Genomic DNA, 25,569 nt, shown 5'->3' on the forward strand with positions numbered 1-25,569 from the left:
GGAAGTTCTCCAAAGCTTCGTCTTTATAACTTAGCTTTTGAAGCCTTAGCTTTTACTCCCTGAGGTCTTCCTGACTAGGCCCTAGACTTAAAAGAAATTCCTTGTTTTGTTTTATTAGATTTAGTTTTTGCTTTCTTCTCACCTGATAGGACCTGGTGAATAAAATGTCCCTTCTGACCTCTTGTTTAACCTGTCTTGGAGCAGATCAGAAGGAATGCCTTTCCTGTGACCTGGAAGCAATCCTCTATTTGTGACCAAATTATTATTCCGTTCTTTTTGGTGGTTTCTGAATAAAATACGTTTCTTGCCAGCCTTTCACAAAACAGGAGGAAGGACCACTCAGAAGACGTGTTTGGCAAACATCTATCAAAGCCTGCATTTTACAGATGGCACCACTGAGGCCCAGAGAGGTGCAGCCACTGGCTCGTGGTCATAGAGCTGAGAAACGCAGGTGCCATGTCGCAGCTCAGGTCTAGCTTGACCCTGTAAACGGGGCGCTCGCATCCCCTCCCCCATCCCAGGAAAGCACGCCCGTTTATCCTACACTTCGCTTTGCACAACCCACACTTCCCAAGCTTTTTTTTTTTTTTTTTTTTTTGGACATTTCCTTCCGAGGGTGACGGGACGGCCACGCTGATTGGCCTTGACCAGGGACCCCAAACAACTAGCCGTCACCTAGACTCCACGGATCCCCGTAGAGCCACTGCGAGCGCCTGGAAGCGTCTCGCCCTGCCCTCGAAGCCCAGCGATTAAGTCGGTTCCTCAAATTGTTCCCGACCGGAGGAGCAGGAAATAACACCGGCCTTTGGTGGCGGCCACAACGGGAGGGGGAAAAGTTCAGGCCTCTCCCGGGCAGTCGCAGAGGCCTCCCATCAATCTCGGGTCTAAGGTCCGGCCGGGCCCGGGTTCCGGCCGCTCTTTCTGGCACTCGAGTCACCACCCGACCTCCGGCCTCGGTCGTCGCTAGGGGCCCGGCTTTCCCCGGGGCCGCTCAGCCCCCGCGCGGCCGCCAGGTGGAAGAAGACAGGTCAGTGGGGCTGCGCGCGCCAGGGGGCGGGGCGTGGCGGGGGCCGGGACCCCCGCGCCCTTTCCTCCGCGCCGCCCGCCCGGCTGCCCGCCTCGCGGCCCCGGCCGCGACCGGCGCCCATCCGGCCGCGCGGTCCCCAGCAACAGGTGAAGAGGCCGCTGACCCGCGGCGCCTCTGCGGGGCGGTCCTTCTCCCTCCCGCCTCGCGCCCGCCCCTCTCCACGCCCCCTCCCCTCCTCCCGGCCTCCGCCGCGGCGCTCGGCGGCCCGGCGGTCTCCCCTGGCGCCGTCTCCTTCTCCTCCCGGGCCCCAGCGCAGCCCGAGAGCCCCGCGCCGCGGAGCGAGGGGCGCCGAGCGCCCGCACGACACGCGCCGCGGCGCGACCGGCCCCGGGGGGCGCCCGCCGGCGCGCCTCCCTCCTCGCGCCCGCCGCGCTCCCCTCCCCCGCCGCCGGCGGCCCCCGGGCTCCGGGCCGCGCGTCCGGCCCCCGACGCGCTGGGGGTCTCCGGGGAGGGGCCGGCCCCGCCGAGAGGCGCGGCGATGGAGGAGCCGCAGCGCGCCCGCTCGCATACCGTCACCACCACTGCCAGCTCCTTCGCCGAGAACTTCTCCACGAGCAGCAGCAGCTTCGCCTACGACCGGGAGTTCCTCCGCACCCTGCCCGGGCTCCTCATCGTGGCGGAGATCGTGAGTGCCGCGCGCGCGAGGGGCGGGGGAGGCTCCGGGGGGCCCGCGCGCGGTGCCTCCGCCGACCGCCAGCCCGGGACGCCTTTCGCGCGGGCTCGCCTTCTCCCCGGCGTGCGAAACCCGGAGACCACCGCTCTGAGCGAGGTCGGATCACCTTGCGCGCCTGAGCCGCGGGATGTCTGCTTGCTGGGTCCCGTCGGGGGTCGTGCCGGGTGTTGGGAGCAGGGCGCTCGGTGGGCGTTCGTTCGGTTGGGGTTCACGAGTGTCACGGACACCTGATGCCTTCCTTACCTGATCTCCAGGTAGATGGCCTCCTCCCTGAAAGCAAAGCCTTCCAGAACTCAGGGAGAGGAGAGGACTTTTTTCTTCGCCTACTTCTCTCCCCGGTGTTAAAATTGAGGTGAATTAAGAAACTTGTACCGAGAAAAATATGAGGGCCTCGACCCCGTTGGGGACCGGAAGGTCTCCTGCAGGGTGCTGTGCACCTCCTGGGCTCAGCGCAGTCCTGGGGAGGAGGGCCGGCGTGCGCATTCTCCTCTTGACCGGACATGGAGGCCGAGAGGTCTAGTGATTTCTTCTAAGTCCCAGCCAGTCCTTCTTGGCTGGAGGGAGCCCTGTTACCAGCCGGTGGTGGCCACTGTTTCACCATGTGCCAGGGCCTCCTCAAGACCTTTAGTTGGCCTTGTGCCCTCATGCAGGCCACACAGCAGCCCTATCCTGTGTGCAATTATTATCCTATTTTGCATGAGGAGAAATTGAGGCACAGAGAGGGGAAGTCCAGGGCGGGTGTGGGGGGGGGGGGGTGGAGGTGTCTGGACTGTGATTCAACCATGGGCCTGGCACACTCCAGGGCCCTGCGCTTAACTGCCAAGAAGCATCCTTCCCAGCCGCCTACCCTTTCCACCCGATCTCACACACATTCATTGGAAATGTGTGGAGTTGAAATCTAGCTTGTGTGGGTTTGGAGAATGGGAGCCATGGTGGTATAGAAGTGGCTGAAGACCCAGATGGTTCTCTGAGAAGCCCCCGACAGAACCTGGGTACATCAGGTAGCTGACTTGCTCCTCCAGCGTCTCAGGCCCCGCCCCAGATGGACGGAATCGATGCCAATGCACGTAAAGTTTGCACAGTGTTGTCTGGGCTCATCCCCCAGCTAGTTCCCTTCGCTGGTATTGAGGACATCAGGAGACCCAATTAAAAAAAAAACAAAAAACAAAAAACACAACAACGAAGGTATTGGAATCACCTTGCAGGGCCTGGCTTATAGGAATTCGGCAAATATTTGCTGTGTGCGTTAAGTAGTTGGCAACTTCCTTGCTCCAGCAGAGCAAACAGAAACTGAAGTCGGAGATGGGGGCTTCTACCTGGGGGTGGATCTGGACCCGGCATGAAGTAAAATGCCTCTTGTTTTTGACTGGTGATCCATATGCTCTGTGTTCCACGCTTTTTCGGAAAATAGCAAAGCGAAGGACACAATGCAAATGGCCTATAGTCCTGCCAGTAGAAATAACCACTGTTGATATTTTGACATGTGTCTTTTAAAATTTCAATAAATTAAAAAAAACTTAACGTTTTATTTTCTTTTTAAATTAAAAAAATTGTTTTAATGTTTATTTTTGAGAGAGAGAGAGAGAGGGACAGAGCACGAGTGGGGGAGGGGCAGAGAGAAAGGGAGACACAGAATCCGAAGCAGGCTCCAGGCTCCGAGCTGTCAGCGCAGAGCCCGACAGGGGGCTCAAACCCACGAACGGTGGGATCGTAACCTGAGCCCAAGTTGGACGCTCAGCCGACTGAGCCACCCAGGCGCCCCTCAGTAAATGTTTTTAAAGATGGAAACACATGTAAGAAAAATTACCCTTACCACTCCAATAGTTCAATTTTGGTTTTTGACCACTGTGCACGTTTTAAGGAATAAAATAGAATTAGAAGTTTGCCCCACTGTCTTCATACCTAGAGGTGCTCACTTTCAAATCTCTTAGAGCCCTAAATAACATATTTATAATGCTGTTCCTTGATTCCCCCCCTCCCCCCGTTGTAGGTGTTATCTTTCGACTTCCCCCTCTGAGACATGTGGCTCTAACACTCTCAGACCACCTCCTAGATATCCCATCCCACCCCCCTATTATACATATACTCTTTCTGTCTCCTACTATGTTTTGGGTTAAATCAATACCCATTGTTGACCTTAGGACACCATAAACACTGTTCACAGCCCAGCCACCGAGTAGTCTGTGAGCACTTTTCTTTTCCTGCCCAATTTGTTTCCTTCTCTTTTTCCATTTCTTCTTTCTCTGTTTAGTCATTAATTTTACCTTAATTATCTAAATCTCTTATCAGGAAACTGAGAGACATCAGGATTCTATCAAGGTCATCTCATGGCCAAATCCTCTCTGGGAACCTCTGACCTCCTCCCACCTGTCCTGCTCATTTGGGCATAGCTGACATCATGGGATTTCCTGCAGTGTCACCATGGGGAGTCTTTGTCTCCACTTCTCTCCAACACTGGGTCCCCTGCTTCTCCTGACCGCTGTCCTTCTCTGTTTTGCCTCACTTCTAGTGGGGGGACCACACAGACTTTAGTAGTTTCCTTAGAAAGGATGCATGTATGAATCGAGATTTACATCTTTCAAAATGTCTTGATTTGAGGGGCACCTGGGTGTCTCAGTCTTTAAGCATCTGACTTCGGCTCAGGTCATGATCTCACGGTTTGTGAGTTCGAGCCCCACATCGGGCTCCCTGCTGTCAGCGCAGAGCCTGCTTTGGATCTATTCCCCTCTCTCTGTCCCTCCCCCGATTGTGCTCTCTCTCTTAAAAAAAAAAAAAAAAAGTCTTGATTTGACTGTTACACATAATTAATAGTTTGGTAAAGAATGTTAGATTGTAAATTGTTTTCCTCCAAAATTTTGAGTGTTCCTCCATTATCATTTAACTATTCTGATTCCTGTTTTCATAAATTTCTATTCCTCATCCTTTTTTTCCTTTCCTTTCTGGAAGCCTATAGGACCTTTGTCCCAAGAGATCTATAAGATCCCAGCAATGTGCCTTCATCTGAGTCCATTTTCTTCCATTATACTGAGGACCTACCTGGTGTGTTCTCTCAATCAGGAAAACTCGTGTATGTGTAAGGGGATTTTTTAAAATTATTTTTTACCTTTCCGTTTTGTTTTTTTTCTGAAACTCCTTGTACACTTTTTTTTTCTATGCATGCATTTTCTTATAATCTATCTCATGAGTTCATGATATGCTGTGTTCACTTGCCATACTGTAAACGTTTCTCAGGATCTTGGATCTCTCAGTTATCACAGCGTTCTGTTGCAAGAAAATGTCGTCTTTGATTCCCTCTGTTTTCTATTTTAAAACTCACATGTTCCTGGGTTTCACCAGTATAGGTAGTGCTATAGCACTCTTCCTTCTTTGTCCCTCTTCCCACATTTATCCAGTGATTTTCTCAAGGGAAGGTTCCTTTAAGTAGAATTGTGTGTCAAAGAGGACTCACATTTAAGGGTTTTGTTACATATTCTGAAATTCTCTTTCTGCAAAGTTCTGCTGGTTTAAATTACTATCAGTAGTGTGAGCCTATTAAACTAAAAATACTTTTTTAATACTCTCTGAAATAAAAAAGGTGAAGAATCACTTAAATGATATATGCTAATCTAAGGTACTTTTTTTTTGTTCATGTTGTAACGTCCAAATCAGGATGTGGCTTACTGTGGATGGTTTCTTGGAGGTAATGCCATATGGTACCACCAATTCTTTATGGAGGGAAGCAGCTCTCAAACTATTGGCCTTCCCAGCCCTGAGACTAAGATAGACGTGCCCCCAGAAATATGTTACTTTCTGCCATGGAAAAAAACCAAATACTGAGACAAATAATTGCTAAGATTACTTAGTAATTACTTAAAATTACTAAGAATTACTTAGATTCTGACTTCCCGCTGGAACCTAGGAGAAATGAAATAATAGAGAACAAAGCATAGTGTTTCCTCAAATCTGTTGTCAAAATCGCTAGCCCTCGTTTTCCCACAGGAGTGAGTGGTGGTAGCTAACCTGCTCAAACACTTTGGGCAGTGCCTATGTAACCTTCTGTTGAAACCAAATTGTGGCTGTTTCCTTCCGTTTAAAGTTTTACAACAAGCTAGAAGCAATCCAGTACTTGACCTGTGACTTGTCGGATGCTCTGATCTTATAACAATTACAAGTACTTGAAGAATTAACTCAGAAGCTGAGTTAATTGTACCCTTCCTGTCATTGGTGACTTCAGAATGAATTACAGCATCCGTGGAATAATGTTAGGTCACCTGTCATATACTTACGGTCATGAGCAGACTTAGGTGGGGAAAGATGAATAGTTTACGGAAAGCTGGAATCAAATTTTTCTATCCTGTTGAGTTCTTATTAAAAAAAAAGTGAGGGGCGCCTGGGTGGCTCAGTCAGTTGAGCATCCCACCTCAGCTCAGGTCATGATCTCGCGTTCCGTGAGTTCAAGCCCCGCATCAGGCTCTGTGCTGACAGCTGGGAGCCTGGAGCCTGCTTCGGATTCTGTGTCTCCCTCTCTCTCTGGCCCTCCCCCCGTTCATGCTCTGTCTCTCTCTGTCTCAAAAATAAATACATGTTTAAAAAAAATTAAAAAAAAGTGAACATAGTTTCCTTTTCAGAAAACAATGCCTAATCTTTGTAGAAAAAATAGAAAAATGTAGGTAAGTAAAGAAAACCCCATGTAATTTTTTGCCCTCATGGTGGTTCTTAACAGGCATGGTACTACCCCATGCCTAGGATTTTTTTTTAATTTTGGTTATTGTAATATTTGAAGCTGCTACTGTTGTTTAGTTTCCTGGGGGGTCAGGGTTGCTAAATGTCCTGACGTTCATGGGACAGTCCCCTACGATGAAGAGTTGCTTTACCAGTTGCCAACAGCACCACTGTTAAGGAACTTTGAGTGAACTACTATTTAATTTTTTTTTAATGTTTATTCATTTTTGAGAGACAGAGATGAGTGCGAGTGGGGGAGGAGCAGAGAGAGAGGGAGACACAGAATCTGAAGCAGGCTCCAGGCTCTGAGCTGTCAGCACAGAGCCCGATGCAAGGCTCGAACTCCTGAACCGTGAGATCATGACCTGAGCCGAAGTCAGACACTTAACTAACAGAGCCCCCCAGGCACCCCTGAGTGAACCACCATTTAGCACCGAATAAACCATTCCAGAATTTTTCGAGTCGTTCTGTATTATTATTTATCTGTAATTTTTTAAATGCAGTCACTTGTAAACTATCCTTTTTGTTTACTGCTGTGGCCACCTGTGCTGGCTATCTCCCATTTGTCCCTCAGAGCCACTCTCCACCCCTCTCTGTTCTCCACCCTAAAGGCTGATTTCCATGGACTGTCTCGAGGGGCTCCCCTCTGATGTTTCACTGCAGTCATCCAGGGGTGGTACCCGCAGGAGGCTGTGGGATGAGAGGAGAGCAGCCTCCGGGTATTCAGTCCCTGGGATTCCTAAGTGCTGGCTCCTAGCAGGTTGACCGTGTCCCTCCATGGAAGGCGGGCTATCTGGCCACCCTTGCCACACAGCTATTTTCCCTGGCCCTGATCGCTGTTCACTCCCAGCTGCTTACCATTGCCAGGCACTGCACTATCACTGTGGTTTTCCGGCACCCTGCTTTATAAATAATGCCTTTACTAAACTCCATTCAGATTACCCAATCTGAAAGTGCCCAGTGCCCTGCTGAGACCTGATAAATTACCTTTTCCTCATTAATAATTAATTTCTTATGACATTCTCTTTTTTAATGGGTCTATCTTCTGACATTCTTTTTTTTTTTTTTTTAAACGTTTATTTATTTTTGAGACAGAGAGAGCATGAACGGGGGAGGGTCATAGAGAGAGGGAGACACAGAATCTGAAACAGGCTCCAGGCTCTGAGCTGTCAGCACAAAGCCCGACGCGGGGCTCGAACTCACGGACCGAGATACCCTGACCTGAGCCGAAGTCAGATGCCTAACCGACTGAGCCACCCAGGCGCCCCTCTTATGACATTCTTAATGGCCACATAGTATTCCATAAATGTCCAACTCCTACTAGTCAGTTTATGTTTCTTTCCTTTAAAACTGTGACAAACTTCCCTTATACTAACTCCTCCTGGTTGTTCTTTAATATTTTCTAAGGATGAGTACTTAGAACTGAATTAAAAGGTCTATGCATTTTCTTTAAAGTCGAGTTTTTTGAGGTATACGGTAAAATTCACCCTTTTTAGTGTAGAGTTCTATGAGTTTTAGCATACGCCTTTTTAAGAAGTGGCTTTATGGAGATATATCATAAAACTGACCCTTTTAAAGTATACAACGCAAGGATTTGTAGGGTACTTACAGAGTTGTACAACTATTTTAGAACACTTTTGTTACCTCAGAAGGAAACCTATTAGCAGTTACTTCCTATTCGTCCCTTCTATCACCCCTCAGTAACCACTAGTCTGCTTTCTGTCTACACTTGTCAACATTCTGTCTACTAGGCTACATTTGTCTCTTCTGGACACTTCATAAAAATGGCCCTACAATATGTGGCCCTTTCTGTCTGGTTTCTTTTACTTAGCATAATGTTTCCAGTGGTCATCCATGCTTACAGTATGTATCAGGACTTCATTCCTTTTACTAACACATAATATTCCATTGTAGTGTATATATATGTGTGTGTGTGTATGTATATATATATATATATATATATATATATATATATATATGATTTTGTTTATGCATCAACTGATGAACATCTGGGCTGCTTCCACATTTTGACTATTGCACATAATGCCACTATGAGCCTTCATGTACAAGTTTTTTTGGAGACATATGTTTTCACTTCTCTTGGGCACTTATGTAGGATTGGAATGGCTGGGTCATATGGTAACTCTTTGTTTAATATTTTGAGGCACTGCTAGACTATTTCCAAAGTGGCTGCACTACACTGCAATCCCACCAGCAATCTGAGTTCCAATTTCTCTACATCCTCATTAAGATTTTTTATTTTCTGTCTTTAACTCTGGCCATCCTACAGGGTGTGAAGTGGTATCTCATTGTGATTTTTGTTTGTATTTCTTTTTTTTTTTTTTTGATGTTTATTTATTTGGGGGGGAGCAGTTGAGAGAGAGAGAAAGAGAATCACAAGAAGGTTCCATGCTTAGTGCCAAGCCCAGTGCAGGGCTCAATCCCACAAACCATGAGATCATGACCTGAGCTGAAACTAAGAGTCAGAGGCTCAACTGACTGAGCCACCCAGGTGCCCCTGGTTTGTATTTCTGTAATGACTAATGATGTTGAGTAGCTCTTCATATGCTTATTGGTCATTTGTATGCGTTCTTTGGAGAGATGTTTATTCAAATCTTTTGCCATTAAAAAAAAATTATTTTAGGGGCGCCTGGGTGGCGCAGTCGGTTAAGCGTCCGACTTCAGCCAGGTCACGATCTCGCGGTCCGTGAGTTCGAGCCCCTCATCGGGCTCTGGGCTGATGGCTCAGAGCCTGGAGCCTGCTTCCGATTCTGTGTCTCCCTCTCTCTCTGCCCCTCCCCCGTTCATGCTCTGTCTCTCTCTGTCCCAAAAATAAATAAACGTTGAGGAAAAAAAAAAAATTATTTTATTATTGAGTTGTAAGAGCTCTTTACATATTCTGGATACAAGTCTCTTATCAGATATATTATTTGCAAATATTTTTCTTCCATTCTGTGGGTTGTCTTTTCACTTTATGTGATGGTGTCCTTTGAAGTACAAAGATTCTTAATTTGATAAAGTCATATACACACACACACACACACACACACACACACACTATGGCTTATGCTTTGGATATTGTATCTAAGAAGGCTTTGCTTAATCCAAGGTCATGAAGATTTACTTTTGTTTACTCCTAAAAGTTGAATAGTTTTTTCTTACCTTTGAGTCTGTGATGCATTTTGAGTTAATTTTTTTTCTTTTAAAGTTTATTTTTATTTATTTTGAGAGAGAGAGAGAGAGAGCAAGCAAGCAAGCAAGGAAGGGGTAAAGAGAGAGGGAGACAGAGAATTCCCAATCAGATTCTGCATCGTCAGCATGGAGCCTCCTGTGGGGCTCAAACCCATGAACTATATGATCATGACCTGAGCTGAAATCAACAGTTGGATGCTCGGGGCACCTGGGTGCCTCAGTCAGTTGAGCATCTGACTTTGGCTCAGGTCATGATCTCGCAGTTTGTGAGTTCAAGCCCCGTGTTGGGCTCTGTGCTGACAGCTCAGAGTCTGGAGCCTGCTTCAGATTCTTTGTCTCCCTCTCTCTCTGCCCTTCCCATGCTCATGCTCGCTCTCTCTCTCTCAAAAATAAATAAACATTGAAAAAAAAAAAAAGAGTTGGGTGCTCAACCAGTTGAGCCACCCAGGTGCCTGGAGTTAATTTTTGTATGTAGTGTGAGGCAAGGGTCTAAGTTGATTATTTTCCATATGGATATCTAATTGTCCCAACACCATTTGTTGAAAAGACTGTTTTTCTCCCATTGAATTGTCTTGGCACCCTTGTCAAAAATCAAATGTAATATAAGGGTTTATTTCTGGATACTCAGTTCTATTTCATTGATCTCCATGTCCTTATGGCAGCACCACACTGTATTGATTACTCTATCTTTGTAGAACATTTTGAAATCAGAAGTTGTGAGGATACCAAGTTTTTTCTTTTCTCAAAATTGTTTTTTGGCTATGAGTTCCTTGCATTTCTGTATGGATTTTAGTATCAGTTTGTCAATGTTTGCAAAAAGGGGTAGCTGACATTTCAACATGCATTGTGTCAAATCTGTAGATCAATTTGGGGAGTATTGCCGTCTTAACAAAATTAAATTTTCCAATTCGTGAATATAGGATGTCTTTCCATTTAATTAGGTTTTCTCTCATTTCGTTCACAAATGTTTTGTAGTTTTCAGGACACGTGTTTTATATTTCTTTTAAATTTATTCATATATTCAAATATACAAATATTTTCAATATATTTCCAATATATTCAAATATTATTCAAATATTTTATTCTTTTTGATGCTCTTGCAATGGAATTACTTTCTTAATTTCACTTTCAGACTGTTCATTGTTAGATCACAAAAATGCAATTGAGTTCTGTGTCCTTGACCTTGTATCCTACAATTTTGATGACCTCCTTTATTAGTTCTAATAGTTTTTTGTGGTTTGACATATGTGTATTTAAGACTTTTGATACAGCTGCCAAGTGGTACAGAAAAGTGTACACGAATTTACATTTCTTCTAGTGGTGTTTTAGTGTGCAACAGGGTTTGTTCCTGCAAATACTCAAACCTTCTTTTAATGTTTGCCAATTTTGTTGGACTGGGAGATACTCAAAATGATAAAAACTAGTTTGGCATGGACATCCCTAGTCAGAACATCAGCTGATATTTAGGGGAGCCTTGGACATGTGAAAAAGAACAAATTGTTTTTTTGTCTTTTGTTTTTTAAGTTTATTTATTTTGAGAGAGAGAGAGTGCCTGTGGGGGAGGGGCAGAGAGAGAGGAAGAGAGAGACTCCCAAGCTATCGCAGGTGCTGAGCTGGATGTGGGGCTCCATCTCATGAACTGTGAAATCATGACCTCAGCCAAAATCAAGAGTTGGATGCTGAAAGGACTGAGCCACCCGGCTACCCCAGAACGAATTGTTTTTATTTGCATTTCCGTGATTATCAAAGTTGAATATTTTCAATATGCTCATTAGCCATTTATTTCTTCCTTTGGCAACTGCTTGCTTTTTCTTCATTTAAAATATGGGGCTCTTTCTTTCTTTAAAAAATGTTGTGACGATATAAAAGAGAGAGAAAACTGAAATGAAAATTACCTCCCAGGAGAGAAATAAGATTGGTTTGGGGAATGTGTTTGAATGGGATGTTTGCTTTGTAACTGTTTTGTCTTTTTATAAGTTTACATTTTTTTAGAATGAGAATATATTTATAAGTTAATGGAATTAAAGAAGCTTGCAGCAAAGGAATAAGTGTTCATTGTAATGATAAACTTCAGATCATTTATGTATAGAATGAAAACTTAAAGTCTCTGCTGCCTCACATCTTTGACTCCCTCCCTCATCTACCCACCTGCCTTGGTGTACTTACCATTCACATTTCTCCCAGACCTTTTTCTGTATATGTCAGATACATAGTATGACCCACATATGTGGATGAACATATTACATATATTCCGCAGCTATTTTTTATCTACTAATATCTTGGGGCACTTGGGTAGCTCGGTTGGTTGAGCGTCCAACTCTTGATTTCTACTCAGGCCATGATCCCAGGGTTGTGGGATTAAGCCCTACATCAGGCTCCACGTTCAGCTCAGATTCTCTCTCTCTCTTCCTCTGCCCCTCTCCCCCATTTGTGCTCTCTCTCTCTCTAAAATAAAGAAAATAATATCTTGATATTTTTCTATGTTTCGTCTTTGTCGATTTATAATTTTCCTATATACTATGGGTATAAATTTTTTCTGTCACTTGTTACATATCAATCATGCCATTTGTATCAAAATAAGTTTCTAATTCGCATGAAATCTAAACTGTTCTCTTTATTTCGCCTTCTGGGGTTCACCTTGCTTAAACATGGTTTCCCTACCCCCAGGATTATACAAATATTTGAAGAAATTATAGGATAATTTTTTTAAGTGTTAACTGTATTTACCATCTTAAGCTCTAAGTTCTTTTTGTGTATATAAGGTAAGAATGTGATTTCACTTTTTTTCCCCAAATGGATATGTAGTTGTCTTACCATTAATCTTATCATATTCCCATATATGTGTAACTGTTTCTTGACCCTATTCTATTCAATTTCTCAGTCAGTTCCAAACCTTTTTAATTACTGTAAGCTTCATCATGTATTTTAATATCCAGTAGAGTAAGTCCTACAAATTTTTATGTTTCTTTGCTATTTTTGTATACTTCAACTAACACAAGTGATTTTCAGAATCGGTGTTTCTTAAACCCCATTACAACTTCGATTGAGTTGCATTAAATTTATAAATTAATTTGATAATATAATTATGTATAAATTAATATAATTAATTATAATTAGTGCTATAAGTTAATATGATATTGAATCTTATCACCTAGGAATATTGTGTCTCTCTATTTATTTGGGTCAGTTTATGCTTTTGAAGTCCTAAGTTTTTTTCCAATGAATCTTATGTATTATTACAATTAAGAATTCTCAATTTTTTAAATTTGTTTTTTATTTACATCCAAGTTAGTTAGCATATCTGGAATTCTCAATTTTTTTTTACAGCTTATTTATTTATATATTTTGAGAGAGAGAGAGTGCATGCGAGAACATGAGTGGGGGAGGGGCAGAGAGCGAGGGAGAGAATCCGAAGCAGGCTCCTCGCTGTTACCACAGAGCCCAATGTGGGGCTGTATCTTATGAACTGCAAGATCATGACCTGAGCCGAAATCAAGAATCGGATGCTTAACTGACTGAGCCCCCCAGGCACCCTCGAATTCTCAATTTTTGATAAGGGAGATTTGTCAAAATGAATTGGATTTATCAATTTCTGATTATTTGTGGTTTTATAAGGAAGCTCTATTTTTCTTATTTTAATCTTGTGTGTAGCCATCTTATTTGAGGTACTAGTTCTAATAGTTTTGTTTATTTTATAAGTAAATTGTAGTGGTATCTGTAAATAAGGGTTGTTTTTCTTTTCATATATATATATATATATATATATATATATATATATATATATATATTTCATTATTGCATAGGTTGGGACTACCAGTATATTGCTGAGTGATTGGGATGATATGAGTATCCTTGGCTAGCTCAAAACTTTCAGTGGGATGTTTCCATTGTACTAATTGTAGTACAGATTTAACTGTAGGTCCTGATAGATATTCTTTGTTGAGTTAAGGAAGGGAAGTTTACTTGTACCTATTTTAATCAAGAATGATTGTTGAATTTAGAAGATAGGATTTGGGGTGAGGAGCATTTATTGATGTGATCATCCAGGGTTTTGTTTCCCTTAATTTGCTAATGGGGTGAAATATATTAGGAAAATTATTGTTGAATTGTTCCTGTGATCTTGGAATACATCTCTACTTAGTTATAATGTATTCCTTTAATAGTCTAGTGTATTTTAAGACTTTTTTTATTCTTGAATTTAATTTGTTAGTATTATATCTGAGAAGCTGTTTCTATGCTCATATGTAAGACCAACCTTTTTGATTCTTTTGCTGTGATATTTTGTCTACTTTTTTGGCTGACATCTGTTATGTTCTTGTCTCTTTATTTTATTTTTTTAAATGTTTATTTATTTTTGAGAGAGAGAGAGAGAGAGAGCAGGGGAGGGGCAGGGAGGGAGGGAGACACAGAATCCAAAGCAGTCTTCAGGCTCCGAGCTGTCAGCACACACCCTAGTGTGGGGCTCGAACTCAAGAACCTTGAGATCGTGACCTGAGCCAAAGTCGGACACTCAACTGGCTGAGTCACCCAGGCACCCCAGCATCCAGTGCTTTTAATAAGAGACCTGATGGTCTGGTAGACCCTAGGCAGACCTGTTAGGTTCCTTGTCCATTTCCTGATTGTGCATTCCCACAGACTCAGCTGCAGTCCGGCCTTGCATGAAGTGACTTGCATGTTGTATTACCCAATGTAGAAAGATGTGGAATGTAGAAAGATGGCATTGGTGGTGTAGCAAGAAATTGTAGATGGAATGTTGTTTTATTGGGGTGAAATAGTTTGTGAAAGGTAGTTTTTCAACCATACGCAGTAATTAAAGTGGAGCTTCAGGTTGTTGTGGGTGGGAGTAAAAGAAGATGGTTAAACCCTTCCTTGGAGTTTCCTGACTACTGGTGAGGTCTCTCCCTGGGCAGACGGGATGCTGGTCCCCCAACCTGGGATTGATTGAGAAGACCTGAAGTCCCTCTTTCAGGACAGCTCTAGCCTAATGTCCCCTGGTGTTCCCTGCTGAGAATATGTCCTTTGCAAATCTACTGCAGAATATAACATTTATAATATTTAAGTCAGAGGGCTTGTTTGCTGCAGGCTATAAACCCACTGCTCTGTGGGAATAATGTTCTCATTTCCTGTGAGCAACCAAATGGTGTTTTAAATCTCCCTAGAAGCTTTTGGAATATTCTATCTTTAGAGATCTGTAGAGGTCATGTACTTTAACACTATGTGTCTAGAAAGGCATTCTTTATTCGTCCTCAGCCTTCATTGGACCCTATGTAACTAATATCCAAATTGATCTTCAGCACAGAGAAATTTTTTTTTTGTATTTCCTGCATCTGTTCTGTTTTCTCCTTCCAAAAAATCTTTATTCAGTCTAGAAGTTGCAGGAGAGATTAAACTGTCTTTGGTATCTTTTCAGTTTTTTTCCCCCCAAACTTTTCTTCTCTTTGTTCTTTTGTAGAATTTTAGAGAAATAACATTTCCAGCCCAAATTCAGATTTTTTGTTGAGTATGGGTTTTTTTGGCATATATAAACATGCATCTATCTATATATACACGCATCTATCTATCTATTAACATTTATTCATTTTAGAGAGACAGAGCATGAGTGGGGGAGGGGCAGAGAGAAAGGAAAACACAGAATCTGAAGCAGGCTCCAGGCTCTGAGCCGTCAGCACAGAGCCCAGAGCCCCATGTGGGGCCCGAACTCACGAACCCCAAGACCATGACCTGAGCTGAAGTCTGATGCTTAACCAACTGAGCCACCCAGGCGCCTCTTGGCTTTGATATGTTTAATTCCCAACAGTTTGTCATTCTTTTTACTTTGTAGCCTATTCGCTTCTTCTTTTTATTGAATCATTTTAAGAAACTTTAGTATATTTAAACTTTGCTTGCAGAGAGACCACTTCTGCTTGTTGAGTCTGTTGGCCCCTTACATGGCTGATTTCCTCCATCATTTGGTGATTCATGATTGTTTGTAATTGTAGATGAGATGGCTGAGAGTGTTTGCTCAGTGTGAGTGACAATGCCTGTACCCCTGGCAGTGAACACAGGTTTTCATCACATGACCTGTATCTAATGGGTTTGGTTTTGTGTCATTTCCAGAGGAAGAGAAACATTAATTGGGCAAAGAGGATATCAGGAAAGAGTGTAGCTGCGTGGACTTTTCTCTGAGGTGTGCACGTAGCCTGTTGAAGCATCTGGCAGTCTTGAAACTTTGTCTTGAGGGCTATTTCCAGAAGTAACTGCTGGAGGAAATAGGGGAGAGGATGATTAACTTGGCAGCTTCTTATTCTTTAAACTCATCCTTGGCAAATTACTCTAGACCTATTCCTTCTCCCACTTCTCTTGTTACCTCTAGTCTGGACTTCTCGGAGGGTCTGTTTGGAAGGTCACCTTTTCGATGGGTCCTCTGTTTTCCTTTTCAGAGCCAAAGGCTAGAAACTCCGTTGTTTATCATCAGTTTTCCCACGTCCCTCCCAGGAATCCTGCACTGCTCTATCTAGACTGCCCCACCGCTGCTCTATTTACCTTTTCAGCACTACTCTGTATTTTTAAATTATTTGTGTTTTTGTGGGGTGTTTTTTTTTTGGTTGTTTTTTGTTTTTTGTTTTTTGTTTTTTTTTGTCCATGAGATTTAGGGATAAAGAGGTAAACATACAGATCTGGTCAGCTACCTTGGAAGAGAAGTTCTACTGTTTTGTTATTCACTTACAGTTATTTTTTTTAATTTATTATTTTTTTTTAATTATTATTTTTTTTTAACGTTTATTTATTTTTGGGACAGAGAGAGACACAGCATGAACGGGGGAGGGGCAGAGAGAGAGGGAGACACAGAATCGGAAACAGGCTCCAGGCTCTGAGCCATCAGCCCAGAGCCTGACGCGGGGCTCGAACTCACGGACCGCGAGATCGTGACCTGGCTGAAGTCGGACGCTTAACCGACTGCGCCACCCAGGCGCCCCTCTAATTTAAAAAAAAAATGTTTATTTTTGAGAGATAGAGCATGAGTGGGGGAGGGGCAGAGAGAGGGAGACACAGAATGTGAAGCAGGCTCCAGGCTCTAAGATGTCAGCATAGAGCCTGATGTGGAGCTCGAACCCACGAACCGTGAGATCATGATCTGAGCCAAAGTCAAGAGTTGGGAGTTTAACTAACTGGGCCACCCAGGCATCCCCACTTATAGGTTTTTTTTTTCTTTAATGTTTATTTATTTTTGAGAGAGAAAGATGGAGTGCAAGTGGCAGAGGAACAGAGAGAGAGGGAGACACAGAATCCAAAGCAGGCTCCAGGCTCTGAGCTGACAGCATAGAGCCTGACACGGGGGCTCCAACTCACAAACCGTGAGATTGTGACCTGAGCCAAAGTCAGGCGCTTAACCGACTGTGTTACCCAGGTGCCCCTATAGGTATTTTTAACATACAGACGGAATATTGACCTTCTTTCTGTATTGTAAATATTTTTCCAGACTATCATGCTGTAGTTTTATTTATGATGATTTTATTTATAAAAACCAAAGTTTATCCTCAAATCTATTCATCTCATTTTTCCTCACATTTAACATCGTGCTTAGAAGTTTGTACCTTACTAACAAACTAAATATAATTAAGACATTAGTATTTAACCTATCATTTTCTGTGCTCACTTTGATGGTACATACACTAGCCTGTTTTCTTCTTTTAGTAATTCTTAATATTTAACCTTCATACTGAAATTTATTGTAGCAGAAGGTATAAATCTGAGCTCTTTGTTTTCAAATATCAGTTGTCCTGACATGATATATTACCAACTGTTTTTCATTCACTAATGTGGGTTGCTTCATTTGTTTCATTTACTTAATTCTTGTATCTTTTTGGGTTCAACTCTGTACTTTCTAGTCTATTCTGGTCTTTGTTCTCATGTTTTAACATGTTTTAGTTCTAGGATATACCTTAACATCTGATCAAGTAAACCACCCCAGACATAACTTATAGAATTTTGTTAAGTCATACACTGCTGTGTCCCCTCTCTTCTGTCAAACGGTATTGGCTTTTTTTTTAATTTTTTTTTTCAACGTTTATTTATTTTTGGGACAGAGAGAGACAGAGCATGAATGGGGGAGGGGCAGAGAGAGAGGGAGACACAGAATCGGAAACAGGCTCCAGGCTCTGAGCCATCAGCTCAGAGCCTGACGCGGGGCTCGAACTCACGGACCGCGAGATCGTGACCTGGCTGAAGTCGGACGCTTAACCGACTGCGCCACCCAGGCGCCCCAAACGGTATTGGCTTTTGATTGGCTTTTGATTGCATGGATTAATTTTGAGGCAAGGGATTCACATTACTTGAGTTCCTAAGAAGAAAACTCCTCAACCATCAAATTCGTGTTGGATATTTATTGTGTGCCAGAATCTGTGTCTGCCATTTAGAATATAGTGGTAAATAGTACCTTTCTATTTTTATTCAAACGGCTGATCAATGACAGGATGTAAGATATACAAAGAAAAGTATGTTTAGGGAGATGCCAAAAGGTAGTTTAAAATTTCAGATTTTCAAATTTGAGCTGGAATTCAAAAGGCATTTTATTCCTTGTAGGCCTTGGTCTGTTACTCATTTCACAAATCTAAAATTTAACAGATGCAAAGTATAGTTTCTTTTTTTGGCCAAGATTTATGACTAGAACTATTCCCAGAAAGGTAGCAGCACTTCTCCCTAGACGAATATTTTACCTGTAACTTTCATTTAAAACTAAGTGAATTTTCACTTTTGTTATCTCAGTTGATATTAAGTCAGCCCAGGTTTGGGGGAATCCCTTCTTTTGTTGGCATTCCTAGTTGATTTGAGAAAACAGTTCCCAGGTTACACATGAGTGGGTCCACCACACTTGTTGAGTGCAAGATGAAACAAACCTCCCCTGATTGCTTCTCCCTCGTCTGTACCCACCCATCAGGTTCATGGTAACCTGTCCAGTAGAATCTCCCTTCTGTGGGAAAGCAGGATATCCATTGTCTTGGTCACAGTTCAGTTGCAGATGACAATATCCACGCTGGTTGGTTGAAGCGGCAAGATTTAACTGGCTTCCAAAAATTTGGGTAGGGCTGGAAGAGCAGGCTCTAAGCTAAGCTTCCAGCAAAACCTTTCCGAATCACACTCAGGAACTCCCCTATCGTGGGCAGAAAGGCCAAGAAGTAGGGTTTACTCTCAGAACTGCTGGATCCCGGGCCTCCACTGCTTCCAGTGCGACACATGGCCCAAATGTCTGCTCCAAATGTCCGTTGGTCTCTCAACACTGGGAAGCAAGGGATGGGACCCTGGGATTTCAGTATAGATGTCACAGACAGTCCACTCCTTGGTTGACTTTGCAATGGGAATGCAGAAGCAGCCAAGGCATGTGTAGCCCCATGATGTTGTCTTTTGCTTTCTAAGCCTCGGATGAGTGCGTCTGCCAAAGCTACATCATGTGTGGAACCTGGGCTATAGACTGGTTTCCAGCCTCTGGTGAGCGGGAAGGCGTGTGCTGCGAGGGGCACGAAGTGGAGGTGAGTGGATCCACGTGCCGTGCTTATCACGGCCACTTTCGTTGGACTCTACTAGGCTCATTGTGTTGGAAGTGAAAGACCTGTGATTTGTCATACTTCTAGGACGCTCTAAGGGCTTACCCTTTTTCAATTTAGACATGCATTCCATTTCTAGCTGTGTGACCTTGCACAACTGGCCTGATAGTTCCTGAACTTCCATCTCTAATAATGAGAAGGGTGATGATGACTTCATAATTAGCAGAAGAGAAAATGAGCTAAAATACATGTCAGCCCTGTCCCAGAGGTAAACACTAGTTTATTTCTTGGCTACATATCGATTTCTTTCTTTCCGCTTTTCTCAGTAGATGCAGAGTATGTAGATTAATCCCACTTGGACAGGGCTGCATTGAGAATGAATGGCCTTGTCTTAGCTTCTAGGATTTTTTTGTGCGCCCAGTGATGAGCATGACCGTAGAATTTAGCTTCTGTGCTACGTACTGAGGTTAGGGATACGATGATACTTCTAACTAAAGAAAGCTTAAGGCTACAGTAAGAACCACAAAGCCCTGCTTATTTTAACTTTTAACATGGTCAGTTCACTTAGACTGTGAAAGATTAGGAGAATGGCCTAGGCACAATTATGAACGATGCCAGCTTCGTAGGTGCAGTGGAAACATTTCATCAATTTATGTTCCTGTGTAAACGCTATTCAAAGAAGGTCTAAAAAGCTATGGGGTAGGTCAGCTTTCCGGAGGTCTGGGTTTAATGGCCTGTTTTGGAAAAACATGCAAAGTTCTAACCTTCTTATCTTGCCTTACGCTTTCCTTCATCTTTCCAAAACCTAATTATAAGTGGTGCCACTTTCTGGAGGGAAAATAATTCAGAGGAGAAAGACCTCTTTGTTATTGATTTATAACCCACCTTGTTTCCAGAAGGGGCTTGATGTGGGGCAGACATCTTTAAATTGAGGGTACAACAAGAATCTATACAATCTTTATCAGTCAAGGAAGGATTGGCAAACATCAAAGATCACTTTAGAAAGAGAAAAACTTTGTCTTAAGTACTTAACTGAGAGCAGACGTGAAGGGGCATTCTCAAACAAGATTCTTTACACAGAGGAGTTGTGTTGCCTGACATCGTGTGACAGTCAAGAGGAGAAAATATCTAGGACTTGTCAGCAACTCTGCCTTCGCGTTTAGGGGAAAAAAAGGTCCGTGTGCTTTGAGGCTCTGGCCTCCTGGTTTCACAGACCCAGAAATTTCCTTAGAGATGGAGATGTTTAAGGAGAACCATAATCGCTGTATTTAATATTCTACTAGCTCATACTTTGGAAATAATGTCTCAGGTTCCTTTAACTGTGACATGAATCCTGAGTGGTTTTCCTATTCATTCACATTTCAAATCACGAGCTTATGTTCGCGCTGCCCTGGGAAGCTAATGTTGGATTTTTTATTTTATTTTTTTTAACTTCCCTTTATGTGATTAAGTTGATTAGTGAAAGGTGGAAGATCAAAGCTCAGTTCACTAGGTCACTGGTTGGTACCAGCCTGGCTTAGCTGCTAGCTGTGGCAAGGGAGCTCAGATGGGAGGTAGTATTTGGGTTTCCTTTCTCTTGGGGTACTTGAAAAGGTTGAGCCACAGTCATTCTGTTGCTGACTTGCATGATTAAGACGTAGGGAAGTGTCTTCTGCAGACTTGTACCATGCCCCTGGAACTAAGATTCCTTAAAACTTTTTGTACGTGGGGCGCCTGGGTGGCTCAGTCGGTTAAGCAATGGACTCTTGACTTTTGCTCAGGTCATGATCTCACACGGCTCATGGGTTTGAGCCCTGAGTCAGGCTCTGAGCTGACCGTGCTGAATCTGCTTGGGATTCTCTCTCTTTTCCTCTCTCTCTGCCCCTGCCTCGCTCACTTGCTCTCTCTCTCTCTCTCTCTCTCTCTCTCTCTCAAGGTAAATAAACATTTAAAAAACAAAACAAAACTTTTTTGTATGTGCATATTGTACTAAACTCATATACTATTTAAGGAATAATAAAACAAGTATCCATATGCCCACCATTCAGTTTAAGAAATAGAACTCTGCCATATCTTAGAGGCATCTTGTGTGCCCTGTCCACTTTCCCAGAGGTAACCCCTGTCCTGGCTTTGTATTCTATAAAGTTCAAAGTGTTACGGCCATTGTTTAGCCTTGACTCATTTTGAACTTTGCAGAATATAGAATCACATGATGCTTTCTTCTGTTACTACTTTCTTCTGTTGCTACTTTCATTCATCATTGAGTGTTTTCCATGTTGACACATGTAGCTGCTCATTAACTTAAAATTGTATTCCGATACAGGAATGAACCATAATTTGCCCCATCGACATAGAAGGATGTTGATGGCCGCCAGGATTGCCATGTTTTGCAATGATTCAGTTTTCCTTTTTGTATTTCTTATCCTTTTTTTTTCCTTCTGCTTGTTTAGAAGTCATGGTCTGTCTATTCTTTAGTGGATTCCTTAGCTATCTTAACATGAATATTTAGGGGCGCCTGGGTGGCTCAGTCGGTTGAGTGTCCAACTTTGGGTCAGGTCATGAACTCACAGTTTGTGAGTTCGAGCCACACATCGGACTCGCTGCTGTCAGTGCACAGCCCACATTGGATCCTCTGTCCGCCCCCCCCCTTCCCCTCCCCTGTTCACACACCCTCTCTCTCAAAAATAAAAGCAAAACAAAAAACATGCGTACTTAGTCTGCTATCCAGGTTAAAATTAATGCCTATTTTTAACCTGCTTCTAAGCAAAAACAAAGACCTCAGAACTCTAATTCAGATGACATCTCTCACAATTTGTAATATTTTCTAGTCATTTAGCGCTGTAGTCCTTTCTACCTACATGTTAGGCATTATAATTTTTGTATACAGTCAACAGTTTTGTTTTACCCACAACCCACATGGTTGCCTGGTATCCTTGCTCATTGTTTTTTCTTATATCTCAGGCCTACCATCTGTTTTTATTTTTATGAAAATCTTTTTTCTTCCTCATTCTTGAAAGATAATTACACAGATTATAGAATTCTAAGGTGTCCATTTTGTCTCCATTCATTAAAGGTGTTATTCTTTTGTTTTATTGGTTTCCATGGCTGCTACTGAATTTGGCAAATTACAATTTGCCTTTCCTTTTTTATTTGGATTCTTTTTCTTTTAAAATTGTCTTTGCCTTTGTATACAACAATCTCATTATATGTCTGATGATTTCTTTTTATTTATCCTTGTATTTAATAGAGATTCTTGGACCCAATTATACATCTTTCAACAATATTGGAAAATTTTCAGCCATTATCTCTTGAAATGTTGGAAATATTGTCTTTCTCACGTTACTTCATTTTCTTCTAAAACTCTAATTAAATATGTATTAGAGCCTTAGATTCTATCTTCTATGGCTTTCAAATTGATAACTTCCAACTCTGTGTTCCTGGCCTGCATTTTATTAATTATTATTATTATTATTTCCTCTATTTTAATAATTATCTTTTTAGCTATTTAATCTATACATTCAAATTTTAATTTCAATTTTCTACATTTCTAGAAACTTTTTAACTTTTCCAGATCTACTGTGCTCTTTATATCCTAACTAGACTTAGACCCAACCCAAATGAGAGACTGAGTGTGTCTAAATTGAAAAGGATATTTTTTGCTCTCTACCCTTTGCCAAGTCTGAGATAGCTGTTCTCTTGCTGTTCCCTCTGGACAGTGAGTTAATTCTTCTCTACCTTCACATTGAAGGGATGTCCTTTAAGATTCCAGCTTTACGTAGGGTGGGTGTGGGAGGTTGTTTCCTGTTAAAATTTTCACCTTGTGTGGGCCCTTGGCTTTAATCATCTTCTGCCATCTTGCACCAAGGTGGAAGCTCTGCAAAGGGTTTGAATGGCAGTTTCTTAAAGAAAATATAGAGAAAATATACCAGTAGGCACGTGAAAAGATGCACTTTCTCCTCAGTCTTTGGGGAAATGCAGATCCAAAGCACAGTGAGATAACCTCTTCACACTCCGTAAGATGGCTTTAATTAAAAAGACAATAATAAGGCCTGGTGAGGATGTGGAGGAATTGGAACCCACAGGCACTGCTGTTAGGATTGATAAATGGTCTCTGTGCTGACAGCTCAGAGCCTGGAGCCTGCTTTGGATTCTGTATCTCCCTCTCTCTTTACTGCTTCCCCGCTTGAGCTCTGTCTCTTTCTGCCTCTCAAAAATAAAGAAACTTAATTTAAAAAATTAAAAAAAAAAAAAAAGGACTGATAAATGGTGTGGCTACTTTGGAAAAAAAAATTGGCAACTCTTCAAAAGGAAAAACAGAGTTATTATATGACCCAACAATTCCATTTCTAGGCATATACTCAAAATAATCTAATAAAACAAGCTTCCATAGAAAAAATTGAACATGAATGTTTACAACAACTTTAATCACAATAGCCAAAAGGTGGAAACAACCCTCATGTCCATCAACTGGTGAACACTACCTGATAAATAAAACCTAATATATTCATAGAGTAGATTATAAGTTTAGCAATAAAAAGGAATGAAGTATTGATACATGCTACAGCATAGATGACCGTTGAAAACATTATGCTGAGTGACAGAAGCCAGACACAGAAGGCCACATGTTGTAGGATTCCATGTACATGAAGTGTCTAGAGTAGATAACTCCATAGAAGTAGAAAGTAGGTGAATGCTAACAGGGCCCGGCTTTGGAGGGGCGGGGGAGGGAATGATTGAGAGAGTGACTGCTAATGGGTATGGAGTTTCTTTTGGGGATGATGAAATGTGCTGATCTTAGATACTGGTGATGGTTGCCCGGCTTGGTGAGTATACTAAAACCCACTGAACTGTACATTTTGAACAGGTGAATTTTATGGTATATAAATTAGATCTCAAAAAAGCTGTTAAAAAAAAAAAAAGATGGACGCTCAAGGTCCCCATGAGGTTCAACAAACTGTCAGCATGAAAACTCCCTTTGGCATTCAACTGTTCCCCGGGATTCCCATTTCATTTCATTTTTGGCCTCTTACGGTTCTTTCTTTTCATGCCAGCTCAGCAACATGTTTAAAAATATTTAATGTTTTATCTATACTTTTTTCATTTGGGAGGATAACCAGCCTGTCATATCACTAGAAATTGAAGGCAGAATCCTTTAATTTAAAATTCTTTTTAGTAAAGACATTGAACACCATTTATTTTTTATTTTTTTATATTTTGGCGGGGGAGGGGCAGAGGGAGACGGAGGGAGAGAATCTTAAACAGGCTCCACACTGAGCATGGAACCCGTCTTGGGGCTCAATGTCACAACCCTGAGATCATGACCTGAGCCAAAATCAAAAGTTGGCAGCTTAACCGACTGAGCCACCCAGGCACCCCATAATTTTTTAATTTTAAAAAAGTTAAAGTTGCTAAGGAAATTCTAAGAACAGTACAATGAATTTCCTCCTCCGTTCACGGTGATTTCTCATATGTAAATACACTACTTCATCCTCCCTCACTGTCTATTTAATATTTTTGTGGAACCATTTCAGAGTAGGTTGCAGAATTCATGACCACAGATACCCCAGATATTTTGGCTTGTGTCTCCCAAGGACAAGAATATTTACCTATGGAACCATAGTATAACTGTCAAGTTCAACAAATGTACACTTGATACTAAGACAGTTCACACTTCAGTTTTACCATTTGTCCCAATAATGCCCTTTATATTTATTCACTTTTTCCCTATCCAAGATATATTCCAGGATCATGCATTGCATTTAGTGTCATGTCTCTTTAGTGTCTTTTAACCTAGAACAGTTCCTCAGTCTTCCTATCTTTCATGACTTTGACACTTTTGAAGAATCCAGGGGAGTTGTTTTGTGGAATGCTCCTTGAAGTGGGCCTGTCTGATGTTCCCACATGAGTAGATTCAGGGTACATTGTCAGGAATACCACTGTAGTGATATGTGCCCTTCCTGGTGCAGTGTATCATGAGGCACGGGCCACTGCGGAGTCTCCTGATATTGTGGAGTCTCATCATTAGTAAATCTAATCTCTAACCTGAAGCCTTTTCTTAATGCTAAACATGGCGTATTTCTGAGCAGAAATGGCAGAATTTAGAGTCAAACAGATCAAGCTTTCAGTCTTGGCCTAGCAGCTATTAGTTCTGTGATCATAAACAAAATACATGACATTTTGAAGCCATCTGTAAAACATGTCAAATAGTACCTGCTTCTTGAGACTATTGAAAAATTAAATTCAAATTCATGTAAGTTGTTTAGCATAGTGACTGGCACAGGAAGAACTCATAACTGTTGTTTGGGGGGAACTGATGTTACCCAGGTGTGATAGGGGACTCCCTTTCCCTCAAGGGCATTGGTGAAACTACTCAGAATCTCAGTAAAGGAGCCTGAAGGCCTCCCATAGGCTTCCCT

The 25,569-nt window shown here is 42.3% G+C and overlaps 1 protein-coding gene across 1 annotated transcript in view; it reads left to right on the forward strand.

Moving 5' to 3' along the window:
- The first annotated feature begins 1,092 nt into the window (after window positions 1–1,092).
- Window positions 1,093–25,569, forward strand: part of CMTM8 (CKLF like MARVEL transmembrane domain containing 8) — a 108,125-nt gene continuing 83,648 nt past the window's right edge. The window contains exon 1 of the mRNA XM_045436423.1: window positions 1,093–1,712. Coding sequence (XP_045292379.1) covers window positions 1,566–1,712 — 147 coding nt within the window. The 5' untranslated portion in view covers window positions 1,093–1,565. The remainder of the gene's footprint in view (window positions 1,713–25,569) is intronic.

This window comes from Leopardus geoffroyi, chromosome C2 (genome assembly GCF_018350155.1).
Source record: "Leopardus geoffroyi isolate Oge1 chromosome C2, O.geoffroyi_Oge1_pat1.0, whole genome shotgun sequence".
Taxonomy (NCBI): domain Eukaryota; kingdom Metazoa; phylum Chordata; class Mammalia; order Carnivora; family Felidae; genus Leopardus; species Leopardus geoffroyi.